We start from the raw sequence: 19,597 nt of genomic DNA, 5'->3' as shown, positions 1-19,597 counted from the left end.
TTCATGGTAATAAAAATATTTTATTTTTGTATATAGTTGTTTTTTCTTTTCTTTTTATAGTTGTTTTTGTTATAGAGACATATGATAGAATGAGCAATAGAAGACTCAAGCATAAACGAATAGCATAAAGATAAAACTCTATGGAAAAGGAAAATGGAAATAGAAGTTCAAGGAGAAATTTTCTGATTTTTTAAAGATTATTTATGTATTTTTAAGTTTATAAGGGAGTAAATCAAATCACTAATATTTATATTCCATTACGCCCATTTGAAAGGGTGCAGTGAGTTTTAACCATCATTATTTACAATAAACAAACTGTGTTTTTGTTCTAAAAACTTTTAAATTATGATAAGTTATAGATGTCAACTTAATATCCACTTAATGTCCACTATATATCAAGGGTAAATATAATTTTTCAAAATTCTTTGAGACTATGCAAGCAAAAAATTGAAGACCAACTGCTATCATGTAAAACATATACAATGTAATATAAGGAGCCATCAATTTAAGACTGGACCTGATTAAAAGCCTAATATAGACTTGATACCTCAAGGTTTGAAAACCTCTTCAAAACTATATGAAATTTTGTTTATTGGTATGTGTATATTTTTCTATGTACAATATAGTTCTCACAGGTAGATCCACAACCTAGAAAAGATGAAAAATCCCTGACCAAAATGTGTAAGGTCTTAAGGCTTCTTAACTTTGCTATTTTTTAATAGTTTATATAATGGTCTCTATGCTTTCAACATAAACAATTTTGGTTCATTCCTGTGTGTATAAAATAATACTGATATATACTAATTATGAAAATCATGAAATAGGCACAATCCTCTTTCTTTCTTCATCACCAGTTTGAACCCTACCCTAGGGCAACCTTTTGATTATATTCCTTGCTGTTTCAAAAGCCTTTCCTTTTTTTTTTTTAAGTTTTGATAGAGAATGTTGGAAATGCTTCATCCACAAAAAATGCCGAGTGGCAACTTGGAAAACAGGTTTTTAGAAGAATAGACATCATCTGCCCCTGACAATTCTGTTATGTGGTTTCTCCTAGCACTTAATATTCAGCAGTCTAGCAGTAGGTTGACATAGTATTCAGGCTTAGAGTTAGGAAAATTACTTTTGGAAGTGACTGACAACACAGTAGTTTTAAAGCTTTGAATTTTCAAGTGTCACACACAGAGCAGATGAATGAAGATGTCAGAGCCAGGCCTAAAGGAGGACCTTGGTAATCCAGCCCTTGGTGTATAACCTTCAAACACCAATAAACAAGATTATCTGGATTTAACATGTGACCTTTCTCATTCTGACTGGTAGGTCCAGATGTTTTCTCATTCAGCTGCCTGGTTGAAATCTGCTTTTTAACCGACTGCAGTTGGATCTAGATCTGAGGCTGCAGAAATGACAGTCTTGAAAACTGTATTCTGCAGTGAATGATGCTGTCGAAACATTACATGTGGAACTCCACGGTTTAATAATTAAAAATAATTTGTGGCCTTACCCTTAATAGATTTGTTAATTATGTCAACTGAATAAGTAAAAACAGGATGGAGGTAGATGTTTCACTATATTAGTCAGTCTGGTGGCATTAAAAACGTTGAGAAGATTTGTTAGGACCAGGCTTTTCTGCACCTGCGTCTGCAGAAGCAGAAATCCCAGTCGTGCCTTTGTTACTCCTCAAGGAAGTTCATAGCAGCCCTGGAAAATATAGAAAGGGCTCTTTATTAACGTCTCTTAAGTCAGCCTAGGCTTCTGGCCATAACGCTCATCCACTTTAATGTACCTTTATTATCTTTCTTCGTTACTTGCAGTCCAGAACTGTTTCTGGCATTTTTATATGAACTCTTAACTCACCATGAACTTGATTTTCCGGTTCTTGTCCTTCAGGTTGTACTAGTTCTCTCTCTTAAGACTATATAGAAAAGATAGTTCTTTATTTTCTTATTCTCTAATGGGAGAACTCAACTCTCACATTCCTGAGTGAATCCTCAAAGAGCTTCCCCATTTGCTTTATACCACTGCTAACTTGTAGGTCAGAGATAGCACTCATTAATCAAGTAATAGTCATAGCCTAGTAAAGCATACTCAACCATTAACAGAATAGAAAGTGAGACATAAAACCACATAAAAAGACATAAAAACACAAAATGTGACAAAGAACTAATATAGTTAGAAAGTCTGGATTTTTATGGATATTAGTACAATTTAGAAAGCAAAAATCAATAGTTACTTAGGTATTATCTGAAGTAGTAGATAATAAAATAATTAAGTACTGTAGAAATGTCCTATGAGGCCAACTCTTACAGTTGCTTGTTTTAGCTTCTTTCCTACTACCAATTAGCAGATACGTCTTGTGTTTTTATACACAAGAATAAATACAGAATTTATTAAATTCTTTGAAAAGGGCATGAAATTAGTTGCACAAGAATAAAAGGAGTTAATGATAGTCTTATGAGGACTTCTCATGTTAGCTTAATCATTGCTCAAAAGCTACACTTGTCACGATGTTTCTTATAATAATTGGTGAATGAGCTGCTAAACTCTTCCCTCTTGAGAGAGTATTTATCAGTGTTGTTAGCTATTAGTTGTTGATTTTGTAAAAAATTCTTATAATTTTCTTTAAAAAAAAAAAAAAAAAACAGCTATAGTGTGGTTATAATTTCCATACCTTTAACTGTCCAATTCAGTGATTTTTAGTAAATTTACAGAGTTGGGCAACCATGTTTTAGAACATTTCTGTCACCCTAAGAAAATTCCTTGTACCTGTTGGCAGTCAATTCCCATTCTTACTCCCAGCCCTAGGTAACAGCTAATTTGATTTTTGTCTCTATAGACTTAGCATTTCTAGACCTCTCATATAAAAGGAATAATACAATATGTACTCTTCTGCTCTGCTGCTTTTACTTAACATAATGTTTTTAAGTGTATGTATGTTGTTGCATGTACCGTTACTTTGTTTCTGTTTATTTCTGAATAGTATTCTATTGTATTGATAAAGTACATTTTGTTTATTAGTTCACCATTTGATGGATACTCTGTTTCCATTTTTGTTTTGGCTTTTATGAGTAATCTTGCTATGAACATTTGTGTGCAAGTCTTTGTGTAGACATAGGTTTTCATTTCTTTTGGGTAGATACCTAAGAGTGGGGTCGCTGGATTATATGGTAAATCTATGTTTAATTTTGTAAGAAACAGTCTATATTAGTTATTGGTTGCAATATAACAAATTATCCCAAACCTTGGAAGCTTAACAGTACAGATTTATTATCTCAGGAACAGAGGCACAGCTTATCTTGTTCCTCTGCTTCATAATCTCAGATGCAGCAATTAAAGTGTTGACCTGGACTGCAGTCTCATCTGAAGGCTTAAGTAAGGAAGGATCAACTTCCAGATTCACTCGTGTGCTTGTCAGAATTCAGTTCCTTGAAGGTTTTTGGACTGAGGGCCTCCTTTTCCTCACTGTCGTTTGGCCAGAAACTACCCTCAGTTCCTTGCCATGTGAGCTGTCTGGCTTACTTCATTAGAGAAGCTCGTGAGAAGCACCAGAGAGAGAAAGAGAGAGTAAGAGAATGAGAACAAGATGGAAGTCATATTCTTTTACAGTATAATAAAGGGAGTGGGGGCTTCCTTGGTGGCCCACTAGTTGGACTGCCTTCCAGTGCAGAGGGTGCAGGTTCGATCCCTGGTCAGGAAGCTAAGATCTCACCTGCCTTGCAGCCAAAAAACTAAAACATAAAACAGAAGGCATGTTGTAAATTCAATAAAGACTTTTAAAAATGGTCCACATCAAAAAAATCTAAAATAAACAGAAGTGATTTCCCATCACTTTTGCTGTGTTTTATTAATTAGAAGCACGTCACCTACATCCAACCCACGTGCAAGGCGAGATTACACAAGATATGCCTACTAGCAGTCAGGGATTATTGGGAACAGTTCCAGAAGGTTGCCTATTATACTGACAAACTTTTTTTTTCCCCAAATGACTGTACCATTTTTCATTTCCACCAACAGTGTACTAGGTAGGGTTCCATTTTCTCCATGCATTTGCCAGCACTCACTATTATCTGTCTTTTTGATGCTAGCCATTCTTGTGAGTGTGAAGAGGTATCTTATTGTGGTTTTCATTTACATTTCCCTAATAACTAATGATGTTGAACATCTTTTCGTTTGCCTATTGTTCATTTGTGTAATTTCTTTGGTGAAATGTCCATTCAGATCTTTTCTACATTTTCAAATTGCGTTATTTGTCTCATTATTGAGTTGTAAGATATTTCCATTTATGAATCATGCTTTTGGTATCGAATGTAAGAAATCGATTCCAAGGTCACAAAGATATTATATGTCATCTAATATGCTTGGCCTTTATATACATTATTTTGCCTAATTTAATTACCGTAACTATCTTGTTAGGTGTAGATGTTATCTTCATTGCACAAATAAGAAAATTCACAGAAGTCAAGTGACTTGCTGAGATCACATGGCTACTTAGTACAACTTGAACCTAGATTCTGTGTTACTCTGAAGTTCATGCTCTTTCATCAGAACTTTGAAAAAAAAAAGACATTCAAATCTATTTTCAGTGGGCAGAATGAGAGTGAAATATGATATTGTCCTTTCTTTATGATTATTAGTACCCATTCTGGTGCTATTTGAATACTTTTATTAGAAACCTCTATTTGTGATCGTTGGAAGTTGCCTTTTGAAATAGAAAGGGGCTTGTACTCCAGTTTGTTGGCTGGATTCCGTCCTGGTTTTATTCTGCCAGGCAATATTCCGTCCACAGTTTCTGGTGGAGCTAGGATGCATTTCTTGCTTGCAGTCTTGAAGTGTGTCACTGGGCAGCTGTTAAGCAGTTATACTTTACCCTCAGGGACTAACATGTTCCAGTGACAAAATAGCTCATTCCCTTATGTGCTTGTAATGTACATTTACCTAGGACAAATCAGTACTGAGTTCCTTCCAATGTTTCTTAGTGCTCTAATTTCATCATTTGGAAAACAGAGAGAGGGGAATGGATGAAGCAGAGAGGAAGAAAAGTCCAAATAATGTGTAGCGGGTGGTAAATTTTATATTAATTTGTATATATTTTGTTTTAATTTAATGTTTAAAAAAGCAAGAATCTTCTCATTCTTAATCCTTATATTCATTTTTCTCTCTTTCAAGAATCCTCTATAACCTTTGTGTCTGGTTGGTATACCTTAAGTTAGAAATACAATTTATTGTTTTCCTCTGCCATGGCCTAAGATACTAGCCTTAAGCAAAATTACAATCTGTGCAGTATTTTGGAAACATCTCCAGCCTTAATTTTGTACTCTAAGCAAATGACAAATAATTTTTGCTCCTTCCTTCCTTCTTGCCTTCTTTCTTTCCTTCCTTCTGTTCGTTTGGTAAATGGTTGCTAAACTTTGTACCCAGCAGAGTGCTAAATGTTGAGGGTGTAGACATTGACATCAAGGAGCTGCTACACAGAGAAGAAAATGGGAACTAACATAGGGGAGCAGATGTGGAAAGAAAGTACAGAAGAAAGGAACAGTGCATTAGACTGAATATGAAACAAACATAAAAAATCCAAGAGGTGGTTGGCAGTGTCTGTTGGTTTCAGCAGGCAGGATTGGCTGAAAATACAGATTTGGGAGTCATTAGCAAAAAAAGTTGGGTCAGGAGAATATGTAAAGTGAAAAAACCAAAAAGTTCAAGAAACAGACCCCTGGAGATCGTTCACACCTAGGAGACAGAAAAAGACAAGTAAACATGGAAAATAAACGAGGTAGAAAGAGAAGAAGGAATGAATAGAGTTCAGGGAAGAGGTTCAAGGAGCTGGGGCTGGTCAGTGGCAGCCTGCTCCAAAGAAGCGAAATAGGAGTGCCTGAAGCCAGACCACACTTGGCAAAGAAATCAGCTAGAAAACCTATTATCACTGTGGGGCTTGGGGTTTTTCCTAATGTATCATGAGGAGAAACTTCATAGCACAGCTCATTTGCAGACTGTTGTAGACAAGCTAGGGGTGGTACAGCAAATGGACTGACTCCTTCCTTTCCATGTTGTGTGTAGTCGTTCAGTCGTGTCCAGCTCTTAGCGACACTGTGGACCATAGCCCGCCAGGCTCCTCTGTCTGTGGGATTCTCCAGGCAAGAATACCGGAGCGAGTTGCCATTTCCTTCTCCAGGGGATCTTCCTGACCCAGGGATGGAACCCTCTTCTCTTATGACTTCTTCCTTGGCTGGCCTTTTTATTATCATTAAATTGGTTCAGGCTGCCCAAGGAGTTTGTTCATTCATTCATTTTTTCATTCAATAAGTGAGTCCTCTGAAAGGTTCTAGGGACACGAATATTACTGAAACCTGGCTTCTGCCTTGATGATACTTCTAATCTGTATGGGAAATAAATAATAAATAAACATGTTAATGTTGTACAGTTAACATAACACACATATGTACTATGTATAACAAGAACTGCTGATGCTCTGAATATATTTAGAAGACATTTTCATTCCTTCTGTCACCCATGATCCTGAGTTTGGTGTTATGACAGGATATTTTTAACCAATTTAATTGTATTTGGACAACAATTTTTTAATTTTTCTAAGAATTATGTTTCTTTTTAATATTTATTTATTTATTTGGCTCAGTAGTTGCAGCACACAGGCTTAGTAGCCCTGAGGCATATCCTTAGTTCCCCAACCAGGGATCAAACCTGTGTCCCTTACATTGGAAGGCAGATTCTTAACCACTGGACCACCAGGGAAGTCCCTAAGAATTATGTTTTAATATACTTTAAATTTTTAGGATTAAGCTCTGTTCAGTTTTTAAAAAGGTAGAAAGATAAAAAGTGAATATTCTATACACAAGAAAATTGTGAATGAAAAGAAAGCTTTTTCTTCTGGATTTATAAATGAAATATCTACCAGATCCATACTTTAGTCTATCTCTAGTATGTTTAGGCAACATCTAAAACCTTAACCTCTTTAAATATATTTTTTTTTCAATCATTATTTTTCAGTGGATGGCAGTTCTTTCTCAGAAATATAAATATAAAATAATAAACGCACAGTAGAGAAAGTTCATAGCTATAATGGACAGACATGAAAAAATGTACTTGTATACTTTTTTTATAGTTTAGAAGGAACTCCCACACATCATGTTTTTCAGCCCTCACAACAATTCAAGATAAAAAATTCACCTGGCTTGATGGTAGCTGAAGAACTTAGCCCAGCTGATCGGCTGTAAAACACCTATTTTAAAATTAGGAAAAAATTGGAGAATGTGAATCAGGCTAATAAGATAAAATACTGATATCAATAGTGTTGAGATAAGAGGTAGCAGTTTGGATGATATCTACTGCTGATATGTAGTGTGTTCTTGTTAAAAGTAATAAATCTCCTCTTGTTCTAATGGAGAAGCAAGAGTCGCACTGAAATTATTAAGCAAAATTATTTTTACTATTATGGCAATGAATGAGCTATTTGATAGTCAGATAATTAGACAAAGATTAATGTCTCTAGTAAAATCAAGGGTGGTTCCTTGCAACTGAAACTTTCTTCATGTTTTCATGCTAATGCTCTTGAATTTGAAGTGACATGATTTACTAATTACCAGTTTAGATTCTTTAAGGGCAAATTTAAAGTCTGATAAGAATATGTTTTAATGAGAACTTAAATCAAATATTATCGAAACTGCTACCTCTTATCTCATCACTATTGATATCAATATTTTATCTCTTCTTAGTCTGATTCATATTTACCAATTTTTTCCTAATTTTAAAATAGGTGTTTTAAAGTCATAAGATGCCTATCATTTTAAATTTTAAAGGAAGAGAAGGATAAAAACATAATGGATACTATATATCAATGACCAAAAGTTTTATTTTCATTGAAATTTTATTTTACTGGTTAGAAAATTCTCATATTCTCTACTTCTCAAAATATCATTGGTTTTTCTCCCTCCTCACTTTTCACATAAAAATGTAAATTAGAAAATGAAAATGACCCATAATTTCAGTGTTCTTGTTTGTACTACAAAGAAGCCATTGTGGGAAAGGAGTACAGACATTAATTTTATAAGGAAAACTGTTCTAGTTAATCTATTTTTGCTATATTGGGTGATAGCAACAAACTCTATAGACTAAATACCTACAGTACATGTATTTCCCATTTTGCTCTTTAGTGCTTCAAGCTTCTAAATCCTATTAACAGCTGTCAAAACCTGGTAAACTATTTAGATGCTTTCACAATTTGTTTAATTGGATAGTTAGAAAATGGCATGCTAGAAAAGCCCACCCCCCTTTTCTTTTAGCCTGGCTGAACATCTGTAGCATTAGGGCCTCATTATCTCTGAATTGGCATAGCAAATCAGTGGCATCATTAAAATGCCACATTAAGATGATTAAGCTTCTTTGTTATCCAGTTGACTTTTGCATGTGCCGAGGATTTCATGGTTATGACCCCCAATCCTTGTAAAACACTTAAACAACATCCCCTTTTGTGTCTTCCCTGTCTAAAGCTGCTATCTGGTTTTGTCCCTTCTCACAACATCTCTGGCAAACTAGAGGCTATTACTCCAAACTTTGTTCTTTGAGTTGGATTCTGAGATCTCGTAGTTCAGAGTGGAAATTCAGAACCCGCTTTTTACACTGGGAAGTTCATACTAAAAACATACTATCCAAGACATCCAAGTTGCCTCTTCTGTTTGCCATCTTTGATAGGTTCTTCTCTCCAACTGAGCATTTTATGTGCCTGTAAAAACAAACTGAGGCACAGTTGGCTGAGACTGCTATTGCCCCTGAAGGATTGAGATGTTGGATCCTTTCCAAGACCCATTGTTTTTGCAGTGTCTCAGGTGAAACCAAAAATGTCTGCTCTGGAGTGCAAGCCTTTCATGTGATAACCATCACCCCAGGAAATGAAACCATGTGCATCAGCCCCAGTGAGCCAAGCCTTTGTTCTCCTCAGCCTACAAAATTCTCTCTGGGGTGTGTGTGTGTGTGTGTGTGAGTGTGTGTCATCTTCCTAAGTGGCCTCCAGAACATAGACAAAGATGGGAGCAATTGCACCCCAGAGTAGCTCCTTTAGAAAGAAGTGCAACCTAATCTAATTTTCTATGGGTTAGATTCAATTTAGACATCTTTTTTCCCCCCTCTGGGAATGTTTAGCAATTACCTTTATCAGCAATTTGTGGTTTGGTGTGTTCTTTTCTGCACAAGCTCGATTATAAAAAATTTACTGAGGAGCCTTTAACATTTTTTATTGTGAAGTATATGATACATACAAAAAGGCAAATATATTTACATGTATAAAGAATAACAACAAGCATCCATGGACCCACCACCTGGCTTAAGAAATAAAATATTGCTAGTGCCTAAGAAGATTCTTGATAGTCTTTTAAGTGGCAATCGAAGTCATGTGTCTAAGAAACCTGATACATATAATAAGAGACTAGAATTTACAAAATTGAAATGGCAGATTATTCTTATTACAAAAGGTCTGTTCACTGTACAAAAGACTTTGGGTTACTGTGGGGCTATTCCTCAAGTATATTCAAGTATTTCTTGCCAGATCTTTAAGATTTTCGGCCTTTATTAACAGTTCAGGTGTTGCTAGTCACTGACAATTGAAAAATCAAGGAAAAATGAAGATAAACATCTCTGAATGTATAATATAAATCTGTGGAACAGTATTATTGATTTTATGTGTAGTGCTGTATGAAAACAGAAACAGGAGGATTTTTTGCTAGTTTAAAGTATCAAGGAAAACTTCACAGAAGAAATGGCATTTAAACAGCATCTGCAAGTTTGAATAGAATATTGATGTGGGGAAGGGCATTTTAGGTAAAGAAAAGACTGGAGAAGAGGCTTGGAAAGCTGCATTTAGTAAGATGACTACTGTGCTTCTCAAACTTTGATGTGTATAAGAATCCTTGAGGATTTGTTGAAATGCACAATTGGATCCAGTAGGTCTGGGGTGAAGCCTAAGAGTCTGCATTCCTAATAAGCTCCTGGGAGGCATGCTGGAACTGTGGATCCAAGGACCTCACTTTGAATAGGCAAGATTCTAGTCTAGAGAGAAGGGTGATTCAGGGAATCTAGTGAGATATGAGATGGTCAGATCAGCTCAGGGCAGGTTCTAGACAGGCCCCTGAATGTCTCACTAAGGAGTTTGGATCCTGTAAACAAAATGAAATCCTTGAAAGTTTCTGAACAAGGGTTTTAGTATACTACAGGCTGATTAATTCGATAATAGGATATAGTCTAAAAGAGAGGTCGTATCCGCTGTAGACCAGTTAGGAGGCTAACATAGTAGTAGATCCATGTTCTAAGTATTTACTTTGTATGTACTTTACACAGAGCGCTCTGTCATATTCTAGAGCAGCGGTTCTCAAACTCCATTGTGCATAAGATTTGCCTGGAAAGCATATTTTTAATGCATGTTTCCAGTCCTCACACCCTGAAGTTTTGGGACCCCTAAAATTTGTATTTTAAAACCCCACAACCTTCAAGCAGTGTCATAGGGAATACTGAGTTTAAAAAAAAAAAAAACCTGTGTAACTTCTGACCTCAGATAGCTTATATGTCCATATGGGAGGTGAAGTGACTTTATAAGTAACTCAGAAAAAGAAGAAACGGATTATTTTGCAGCTGGGGGAACAGGGAAGGCATAATAGAGGAAAATGGCAAATTAATTTAGCCTTAAAAGATGTGTTGGATTTGGACCTTTGGCAGTTGTGGAGAAAGATCTTTTTGGCAGTGCAAATAATAAAAGGAAGAATATTCGTAAGTTGTTTAGTTTCATTAAAGATACCTGAGTATTCCAAATCAACATTACAAAGATAGCTGGGGCCACATATTGAAAGGTCTTTTAAATTCTTTGTTTCTGAGTTTGCATTTCATGTTGTTGGCAGCAGAGACTATTGGAGAATTTGGACAGGCTCATGATGTGACCAGAGCTATCGTTTACATAAACCATCTGGTGGCAGAGCATAGGATGTGCTGGAAAGGAGAGAGAAAGAAGGCAGAGAGCACCATGTGGAGGCTACCACAATAGATCGTAAGGAGAGCAATCAGCGTTTGAGATTTGGGATAATGAGCATGCAAAATAGTGGGGAGGAGAAGCAGATTGGAGAGAGGGTGCAGAAATAGAACCAATGAGTGATTAAACGTGGGGACGCAAAAGAACGGGAGGAAAGATGGCTGTAAAGATTCTGACCTGAGTAACTGTGGAGATATGGAGGAGGCCTTTGGGAAAGGGACAGAAGGAGGGGAGAGAAACTGTACCTCAAGATATATATTCGGGGTGCTAGTTGAAGTCTTAAATGTGGAGAAAATTGCCATAGGGAAGGAGGTCTAGCCGGGAAGAAGAAAGAAGGATAGAGACAGCATTTAGGAGGCAAAACGGGGAAAGGAGCTAAAAGGAAGTAATCAGAAGGTAGGCTTCCCTGATAGCTCAGTTGGTAAAGAATCCACCTGCAATGCAGGAGACCCCAGTTCAGTTCCTGGATTGGGAAGATCAGCTGGAGAAGGGATAGGCTACCCACTCCAGTGTCCTTGTCTTCCTTTGTGGCTCAGCTGGTAAAGAATCTGCCCGCAATACGGGAGACCTGGGTTCGATCCCTGGGTTGGGAAGATCCCCTGGAGAAGGGAAAGGCCACCCACTCCAGTATTCTGGCCTGGAGTATTCTGGCCATACAGAATCTGGACTGTATGGTCCATGGGATTGCAAAGAGTCAGATCCGACTGAGCGACTTTCACACTCACTCACAGAAGGGGAGGAAAGAAGTTTCACTGAAGAAGTAGGAATACAGAAGAAGAAGGAGTGGTGGTCAACAGTATCAAGGGCTGCAGAGAAGTTGGGGAGAATGGCACACAAAAAAACCACTGGATTTAAGAATCATGAGTTTATTGAAGATCTTTAGGGGAGCAGATTCAGTGAATTAAGAAGACAGAATCCAGATTACAGGCAATTTTATATCAGTTTTGAGATTGTAGAGACAGTAAGCACAGGTTACTTTTGTATTAAATCTATCTAGAAAGGGAATGTTGAGAGAGTTTGGGTGTGATGGGATGAGAGGCTAAACTAAATTTCAAAGAGAATAGAAAAGAGGTGTTGGCATCTAGAGATCTTGAGAACATAGAATCTATAGGTCTTGGAGCCTGACTTGATGTGGAGATTGGATGGAAAAGTCGTCCAGTTTCAAGATTTGGAGAATGGAAAAAGGAAGATGCCATGTGTGACTCTAAAGACGTCATAGGGACTACACTGGTGGTCCAGTGGTTAGGACTCCGAGCTCCCAATAAATGCAGGATGCCCAGGTTCGATCCCTGGTCGGGGAACTAAGATCCTGAATGCTGCAGGTACAGATGGGAAAAAAAAGACATCAAGCATTAGAAGCAGTTTGGGGTTCAAAATGGTAAGTTTGATTTTAGTGTGTGCATGTGTTAAGTCGCTTCAGTTGTGTTTGACTCCTTGCAACCCTATGGACTGGGGCCTACCAGGCTCCTCTGTCCATGGGATTCTCCAGGCAAGAATACTGGAATGGGTTGCCATGCCATCCTCCAGGGCATCTTCCCAATCCAGGGATTGAACCTGCATCTCTTATGTCTCCTGCATTGGCAGGTGGGTTATTTACCACTAGATATATTTATTAATGTTTTCAAGAGACACTAAGTAGAATGTCCCTCCCACTCCCTTTCCTCTGCTCCTACAAATTTTCCTCCCAAGGGTTGGAATGAATCTCTTAGTCCTTAGAGCAGACTAGTTTCTTTTCTGGTAGTTTTGGTGGACTATATTTGGAGACTAGGTGCTAAGCCTAATAATCTCTCAGTAATCCATTTTGTGTCTTATATACGAATGTGAATTAGTATTCAGCTTTGTTTATCTTCACATGGTAAACAATAATGAATTGTTGATCCTCAGTAACCATGCAGAGAGGCCATCCAGATCTTTTATCTAAAACTGGTAAGACCCCAAGAGCAAATCAGGAACTCTCTTGGTCCAGTAAGTCCAAGGGACTGCCTCAATTTCCTGTTCATGTGCTTGGATTTGTTCCCTTAGAGTCCTGAGTCTCAAATACTGTCTTCCTTTTTCTACAGCTGAGTCCTCAAGAACAAAAGCCAAGGACTTGTTGTGAGCTAGGTCGGTGTAGTACTGAGTTCTAGGTCAAGCCCATTAAAACCAAAATCCTGAGAGAAGGAGCAACCTTCTTATGTCTTGTGTTTTCAGAAAGACTCAAAACATTGATCTTACCAGATTTTAATTATCATGGACCACAGAACAGCCTGAGTCTGTTCATATTAACATTTTATAACCCAAATGAAAAGGATCCATTTCTGCTGGCCTTTTCTATATGCTGTTTTTGGTTTTCAGTAGCTGAAGTTTTCCGTTGAGGTTGTTTTAAACGCCTACATGCAAACTGAAGAGCACTCAAGCTTTGGTGGGATATCACCCGCAGCTGGAGTGATGGAGGAGGAGGAGGGTACAAGCTTCAGGTGCATCCTTCTCTTTAAAAAAAATTTAAAAAGCAAAAACCACTTAAGGAAACTCATTCCATCTAAAAGCAGGCAAGATGTGTCCAAGGAAGAGGATGACTCTCTCTCCATGTAGGAAATAGACATCAATTCATATACAACCCAGATGCATAGGATGGGCCACTTTGAAACACGCTGGATGTTGCCTGCAGCCCTCCATCTCTTCTAATCAAAGAGTAAAAGGTTATGAACCATGAACCGTGGTGAGAAGCAGTGGAACAGTGCCGCAGCAATGGCTCCTCTGTTGGTGGTTAGGCCCTGTCTTGCTCTATTAAGCAAACACAGTTAATATAGATGAAAGGTAACCTTGATAGAAGTGAAAATTGAAACTTGAGTAGAAGGTAGCAAGCCAGGCACAGCTGCAGTTATACTTCCTCCTGTGTGGCAACAGGAGCAGCACTTACTGGTGTTGTTTGGAAGGGATGTCATTTTTTTAAATATCTTTTCTTCAGAGTGTTTTGGTCTTTAACATCTACACCACTAAAGAGGGAGTGTGCAATATGATATAAAGAGCAAATTAGACTCTATGTGTCAGAGTGCAAGGGCAAATCCAAGTTCAGTGTTCTAATTCCAGTTCATCAGCTATTAACTGGCTGTGTAACTGTGGGCTAGTCCCGAAAACATCTCTGTTCCCGGATTTCCTCATCTGAAAAACAAGGGTTGGATCAGATGATCTGTAAATTCTCTTCCAGCCCTGAAATCCCATTGACCTATGATTCCCATGGAGCATTACAATTTCCAGTTTTTAAGAATGAATTTTTGTAAAAGTGAGCATTTATGCAGCATGTTTTATATATGAAAAATCCCTTATAAGTACTTATTATATTAGGCAAATATTTTAGGTTTTCTTAGTATCAGTACATAAATTTGCCTTCTTCATTTCTTATGTTCTTCAGCTTAAGAGTGTCGCAGCTCTTATTGAAATAGTTAGTACCTGATCAGCCAACTCACTTGGGCCAGCCACACCTCTCCTATCCAGCACTTTATTCTAGGGCTTTGAGTTTAGCTCTCCCTAACTTGGGTATTGGTTATTGGTGCTGTTCCCCTTGCTTAGGTTGAGCTTCATTTACCTGCGTCAATGAAAGTGACTCCTTAGAAGGTTATGTTAAAGGATTACTTCTCCTTTTATCTTTCTCAACAGTATTTCACTAGTACTGCCAGCTTCCTCTATGTTCAGCGTTGTCTCTTTATCAGTTCCAAGAGAGAGAGAGATAAGACTCATTTTAGCAGTTTGTATACATGGAAGGGGAAGAGGCAAGGCATGGCTTAAAATCAGGGAAAAAAAAACAACTTGTTAACTCTCAGTCTTAGTGGCTTAAATTGAGTGCAATTGAAGAATTAAAATAGTATTTTCTTCTTGAAACCAAAGAGCACATCACCTTGCCTTGCAACTGCAGCCACCAAAAAAGGTACTAAATCTGAGAACCTTTCTTCTCCCCCAGTACTGGAGAAAAAGTGCTCAAAATGTTTTTTTCATAGTTGCTCTGAGCAGTCATAGCTAAAATCTGTTATCTCTAATTTTCTGAATGGCCTAAAATGCTGTCATCTATTTTGTGTGTGTTTGTGTGTGTGTGCACGTGTGTCTGTGTTTTCCCCTGACTATGGCTCTGAATTCAAATAATCAGTGATCATCCTAATGGTGTTTTCTTGTTTTGTAGATGTACAATATTTTTAGCTTCATTTGGTATTTAATTATCAGTTGTGGGTCTCTGTTCTTTGAGCTGCTTTGATAGCTGCAAAAACAATCATTGTTCATTTCTTGCATTTTCCTCCCTGCAGATGATTCAATGAAAGTGAAAGATGAATACAGTGAAAGGGATGAGAATGTTTTAAAGCCAGAGCCCATGGGAAATGCAGAAGAGCCTGAAATTCCTTACAGCTATTCAAGAGAATATAATGAATATGAAAACATTAAGTTGGAGAGACACGTTGTCTCATATGATAGTAGCAGGCCAACCAGTGGCAAGATGAACTGTGATGTGTGTGGATTATCCTGCATTAGCTTCAATGTCTTAATGGTTCATAAGCGGAGCCATACTGGTAAATAGTCTATCCATTGTTCTGAAAACTGTCCTAATTCAACCACATAAGAAAAGGAGTGGTGTAATTTAGAACTTACTTTTGATTACTTTTCATTGATTTTTTATATGATTCTGATATCTCTCTCCCTCTCCGCATTTCCATTTACCTAGTGATTTTTATTCCTGCTTCACCATGCATTTGTCAAGCATATCACAAATGCTATAAATAAGACTGTAGAGATCACAGTGTTCTAGGTCAGCCAAATATTTTTCTTCAGTAACAAGTGGGAGTTAAATTGTGTGATATGCTTTTTGAGCATCTTGCATATATTTTGTGTAACTTTTAAAACAGCTGCTGCTAAGCTGCTAAGTCACTTCAGTTGTGTCCGACTCTGTGCGACCCCATAGACGGCAGCCCCCCAGGCTCCTCCGTCCCTCAGATTCTCCAGGCAAGAATTCTGGAGAAGGAAATGGCAACCCATTTAAAACAGCAGATCTCCTTATTGTATTGGGTTCAAATTTGGTAGATCAAAGGATTCAATTTTTATTAACAGTTTAAAAAATTTATTTTCAGACAACAAAAGGCACTCTATAGAGATGCATGCAAACTTAACACTCCCACCAAGCCCTATAGATTTCATCTAACATAGGATATGGAAACTTTAAAAAGCATTTCTTCAATTAAAAAAAAAGCATTTCTGGCTCTCTATACCTTATTAGGACTTCAGTCTGTGACTCTTTTTATAGATTGAGATTATTTAAAAGGAATGCTAAGTAATGCAAAAACTTAAGTCTAGAAAGCACTTCTAAAGCTACTCATTTTTTTTGCTCTGATCCAAGGCAAGGTGATACCTAGCCTTGCCAGATGAATGTTTTTTCTCTTCTAGAAGGAAGATTCCTTAAGTCAGTCCTAGGCTTCCCTTGAAATACAGCTCCCATCTGATCCCAGTATGAACAGAAACTATCTAAAAAATGAGCTTTTGCCATAGGCATCGAATCTGTGCATATGCTTCGCCAATTGCCGGGTGATCAGAAATCTCCTTTTTGTCCTTTTTAAAGGTGAACGCCCATTCCAGTGTAATCAGTGTGGGGCATCTTTTACTCAGAAAGGTAACCTCCTCCGCCACATTAAACTGCACACAGGGGAAAAACCTTTTAAGTGTCACCTCTGCAACTACGCATGCCAGAGAAGAGATGCACTCACAGGTCATCTTAGGACACATTCTGGTAAGTGAGAGCAATGAGCATTCCATATCTAGTAAATATGTCTTTCTCCGTGCCCATTGAGGAAACTAGAAAGAGTTAAGTATGGAGGTTTTAATCTGTCACTCCGGTTCTGAAGGGTTACAACAGCAGAGACCTCTAGGGCTAATTACACTTCCATTAAGACATTAATTGCTCTCCGTCTGGCTCAATGGGGATGAACATCTCCTTACCATCTTTGCACCCCTAGAGAACAACACAGTCAGACAGGAGAAGCCTACACTGTAAAAATGCTTTTTTAATTTTTGCAAAAACATTATAGCCATCAGTATTTTTATGGCAAACTTTATTAAAAGATTATTTTCCTAAAAATATACACACATACTATTCATTCAAAAGTCTGGATAAAGTAAATGATGTACAGTTTGTAAGTTGTATAAAACTGTAAACTGGGTATGAATATCTGTTGAGGGTAAATTTTGGCTAATTTGGGCTAATTTGGGGAGTTTGGGCCATTCTGGTCTAGATTTTCTTTTTTTTAATAGATATAATTAAAAATACAACATTATATTCGTTTTAGGTGTATATGAGCTAAATTTCTTAAACCTAACTTTCTTCTTGATCACCCAATTTATTTTTAATCTCTAAAAGATGAGCAGCAATAAGAATTCATAAAAAGCTATGTTCTCTCTTGATGTTTTCACTCCTTATTTTAACCACATTAAACTAACATTTAGAATTTCCCTCCTAGAAAAATAAAACTGGGTTTATTTTCAAATTTGGGACCTCATGTTCTTGATGTTATCTGACAAAATTTTAATTGAAGGGGGAAAAAAAGGGCTTGTTTTTATGTTAATCCACATTCTGCTTTGACTAAAACCCAGCCCTAAACCCGCAACTGGTCACAATTCAGAGACTAAGGATTAAACAAATCAGCCCCAAGAAAACCCACTGTGAGAGATGGTAAAGGGTAAAAGAAGGGTTTCTTTTACAGCTCATTGTTCAAAGTAATGAGTTAAGGCTGAGTTTGGTCCAAAAAATTAGAGTAGTTGTTTTCTATTGCTTTTTCCAGGTAAGATCCAACAACAGCAGTCATTTTTAAGATTCTAGAGGACCTCAATTTATGTAGAAACTTAACATTCCTAGCCCCAGAAAACCTGCATTTATTTTAATTTGTGATTCCATAAGGATCTTTCAGTGCTTTAAGCCCCAAAGGCTCTATTTTAAACAGAGCAAGAGGACTTGAAAAAAAAAAAAAAAATCTCAGTCCCTAAAATTCTGAAAAATTTCTGGTGTACATTTTATTGACAAGTCAGAAAGGTGAGCCCTGCACACAGAGTTGAAGTTATTGTTTATAACAGTAAGGCATTTGGAGGAGTTAGGAGATTAAAGGTGGCCTGTACTGTATGGTTGAACTTTTGAGGAAATTTTTGCTTTATCTTAGAAATTAAGATGAAGTCATTTTTTGAAATTTCTTCTTATTTCTATTATTCAAAATGATCCTCAGTTGGTTAGGTCAGTTTTTATTACTTGAGCCCAGACTTTGCTATAGCCACTGGGCAAAGATAAGCTACATTTATTGAAATAGGTCAATGTTCTAAAAAGACTTTTAGTGGCTAATACCCACAAATTGCAGCATTCTTTACTTACAGGCAGCTGGATGTCACAGAATACAGGATCTCTTCCTGCTTCATTCTTAAACCACACGAATCTCCTTGAAAAATAAAATGTTCCTTTTTGTATTTTTTTCCTGAAAAAGCAAGATTGGATTTGGAGCCAAAACACTGTGCTCCAGGATAGTGATTAAGTCTAAATCCTTTCATTTGTGGAAGGAACCTATCCTTTCAAAGGGTACATGAGAATTAATCATAGGCCATAACCTTGTTTCAGTTTACTGAATTTAAAAGTAAAGTAGATGCACGAGTATCCAAGTACTCTGGCTTCGCTCAGCAGTCTCCTTCCTAGGGGACAGTTTTCACAGGGCCCCAATACACCGTTTGTTCTATAACCCCTGAGGGTCACTGAGTGCCCCTTGTGCTCTCCTTATAGTTGAGAAACCTTATAAATGTGAGTTTTGCGGAAGGAGTTACAAGCAGAGAAGTTCCCTTGAGGAGCACAAGGAGCGCTGCCGTACATTTCTTCAGAGCACTGACCTGGGTGAGACTGGTGAGTTCATGCAACACCTGTTCTGGACATACTTAGTGAGCACCTGCTGTTCTAGGTGGTAGGTTGCAATAGTAAACAAAATACAAAAAACCCTGCCCGCATGGAGTTTATATTCTCATTGGGAAAAACAGACTAGAAACAAAATGAAAAAGTAACATGCAGTTTTGTCTGATGTTTTGTAAGGGAGTAATTGCAATTGAGAAAAATAAAGCAGGTACTGGGGGCTGAAGGTGAGTTAGGAGAAACATCAGCTAACTGACCTTTTAACAGACTTAAAAGCATGAGGGGAGAGCCCTACAGATCACTAGGAAAAAGCAAGTGCAAAGGCCCTGGGGCTTGAATTCAAAGAAGTGTAAGTAGTCCTGTATGGCTGGAAGAAAGTGAGTAGTGGGACATGAGGCCAGAGAGGAAATAGGAAGCCAGATCTTATTAGGCCTTGTAGGCCATTGTAAAGATGTTGGCTTTTACTCTGCATAAAATTAAAAATCTTCAGAAGGTTTTGAACAGAGAGGTGACATGATTGGACTTCTCATTTGAAAAAAAAATCACTCTACTTGCTACCGAGAATAGGTTGTATTGGAGGCAAGGTTAGAAACTGGGCAGTCCAGTTAGGAGGCCATTGCAATAATTCAAGCAAAAGAAAATTGTCTTGGTAATTGTAGAGGTGGTGCAAAGTGTTCTAACTCTATATA

At 37.5% G+C, this 19,597-nt stretch overlaps 1 protein-coding gene across 4 annotated transcripts in view; it reads left to right on the top strand.

Moving 5' to 3' along the window:
• The window catches only part of IKZF3 (IKAROS family zinc finger 3), a 90,325-nt gene that overhangs the window by 45,477 nt on the left and 25,251 nt on the right, over positions 1-19,597 (top strand). Inside the window, exons 4-6 of one of the 4 annotated variants that reach the window (NM_001081613.2) lie at positions 15,295-15,555; positions 16,596-16,763; positions 18,789-18,905. The exons of 1 other annotated variant lie outside the window; for it this stretch is intronic. In NM_001081613.2, coding sequence (NP_001075082.1) covers positions 15,295-15,555; positions 16,596-16,763; positions 18,789-18,905 — 546 coding nt within the window. The remainder of the gene's footprint in view (positions 1-15,294; positions 15,556-16,595; positions 16,764-18,788; positions 18,906-19,597) is intronic. 2 more of the 4 variants (XM_059878203.1, XM_024980363.2) reach the window with 2 other exon arrangements.

This window comes from Bos taurus, chromosome 19 (assembly GCF_002263795.3).
Source record: "Bos taurus isolate L1 Dominette 01449 registration number 42190680 breed Hereford chromosome 19, ARS-UCD2.0, whole genome shotgun sequence".
Taxonomy (NCBI): Eukaryota; Metazoa; Chordata; class Mammalia; order Artiodactyla; family Bovidae; genus Bos; species Bos taurus.
Note: the sequence above shows the minus strand (reverse complement) of the source record. Positions and strands in the feature narration are given on the sequence as shown.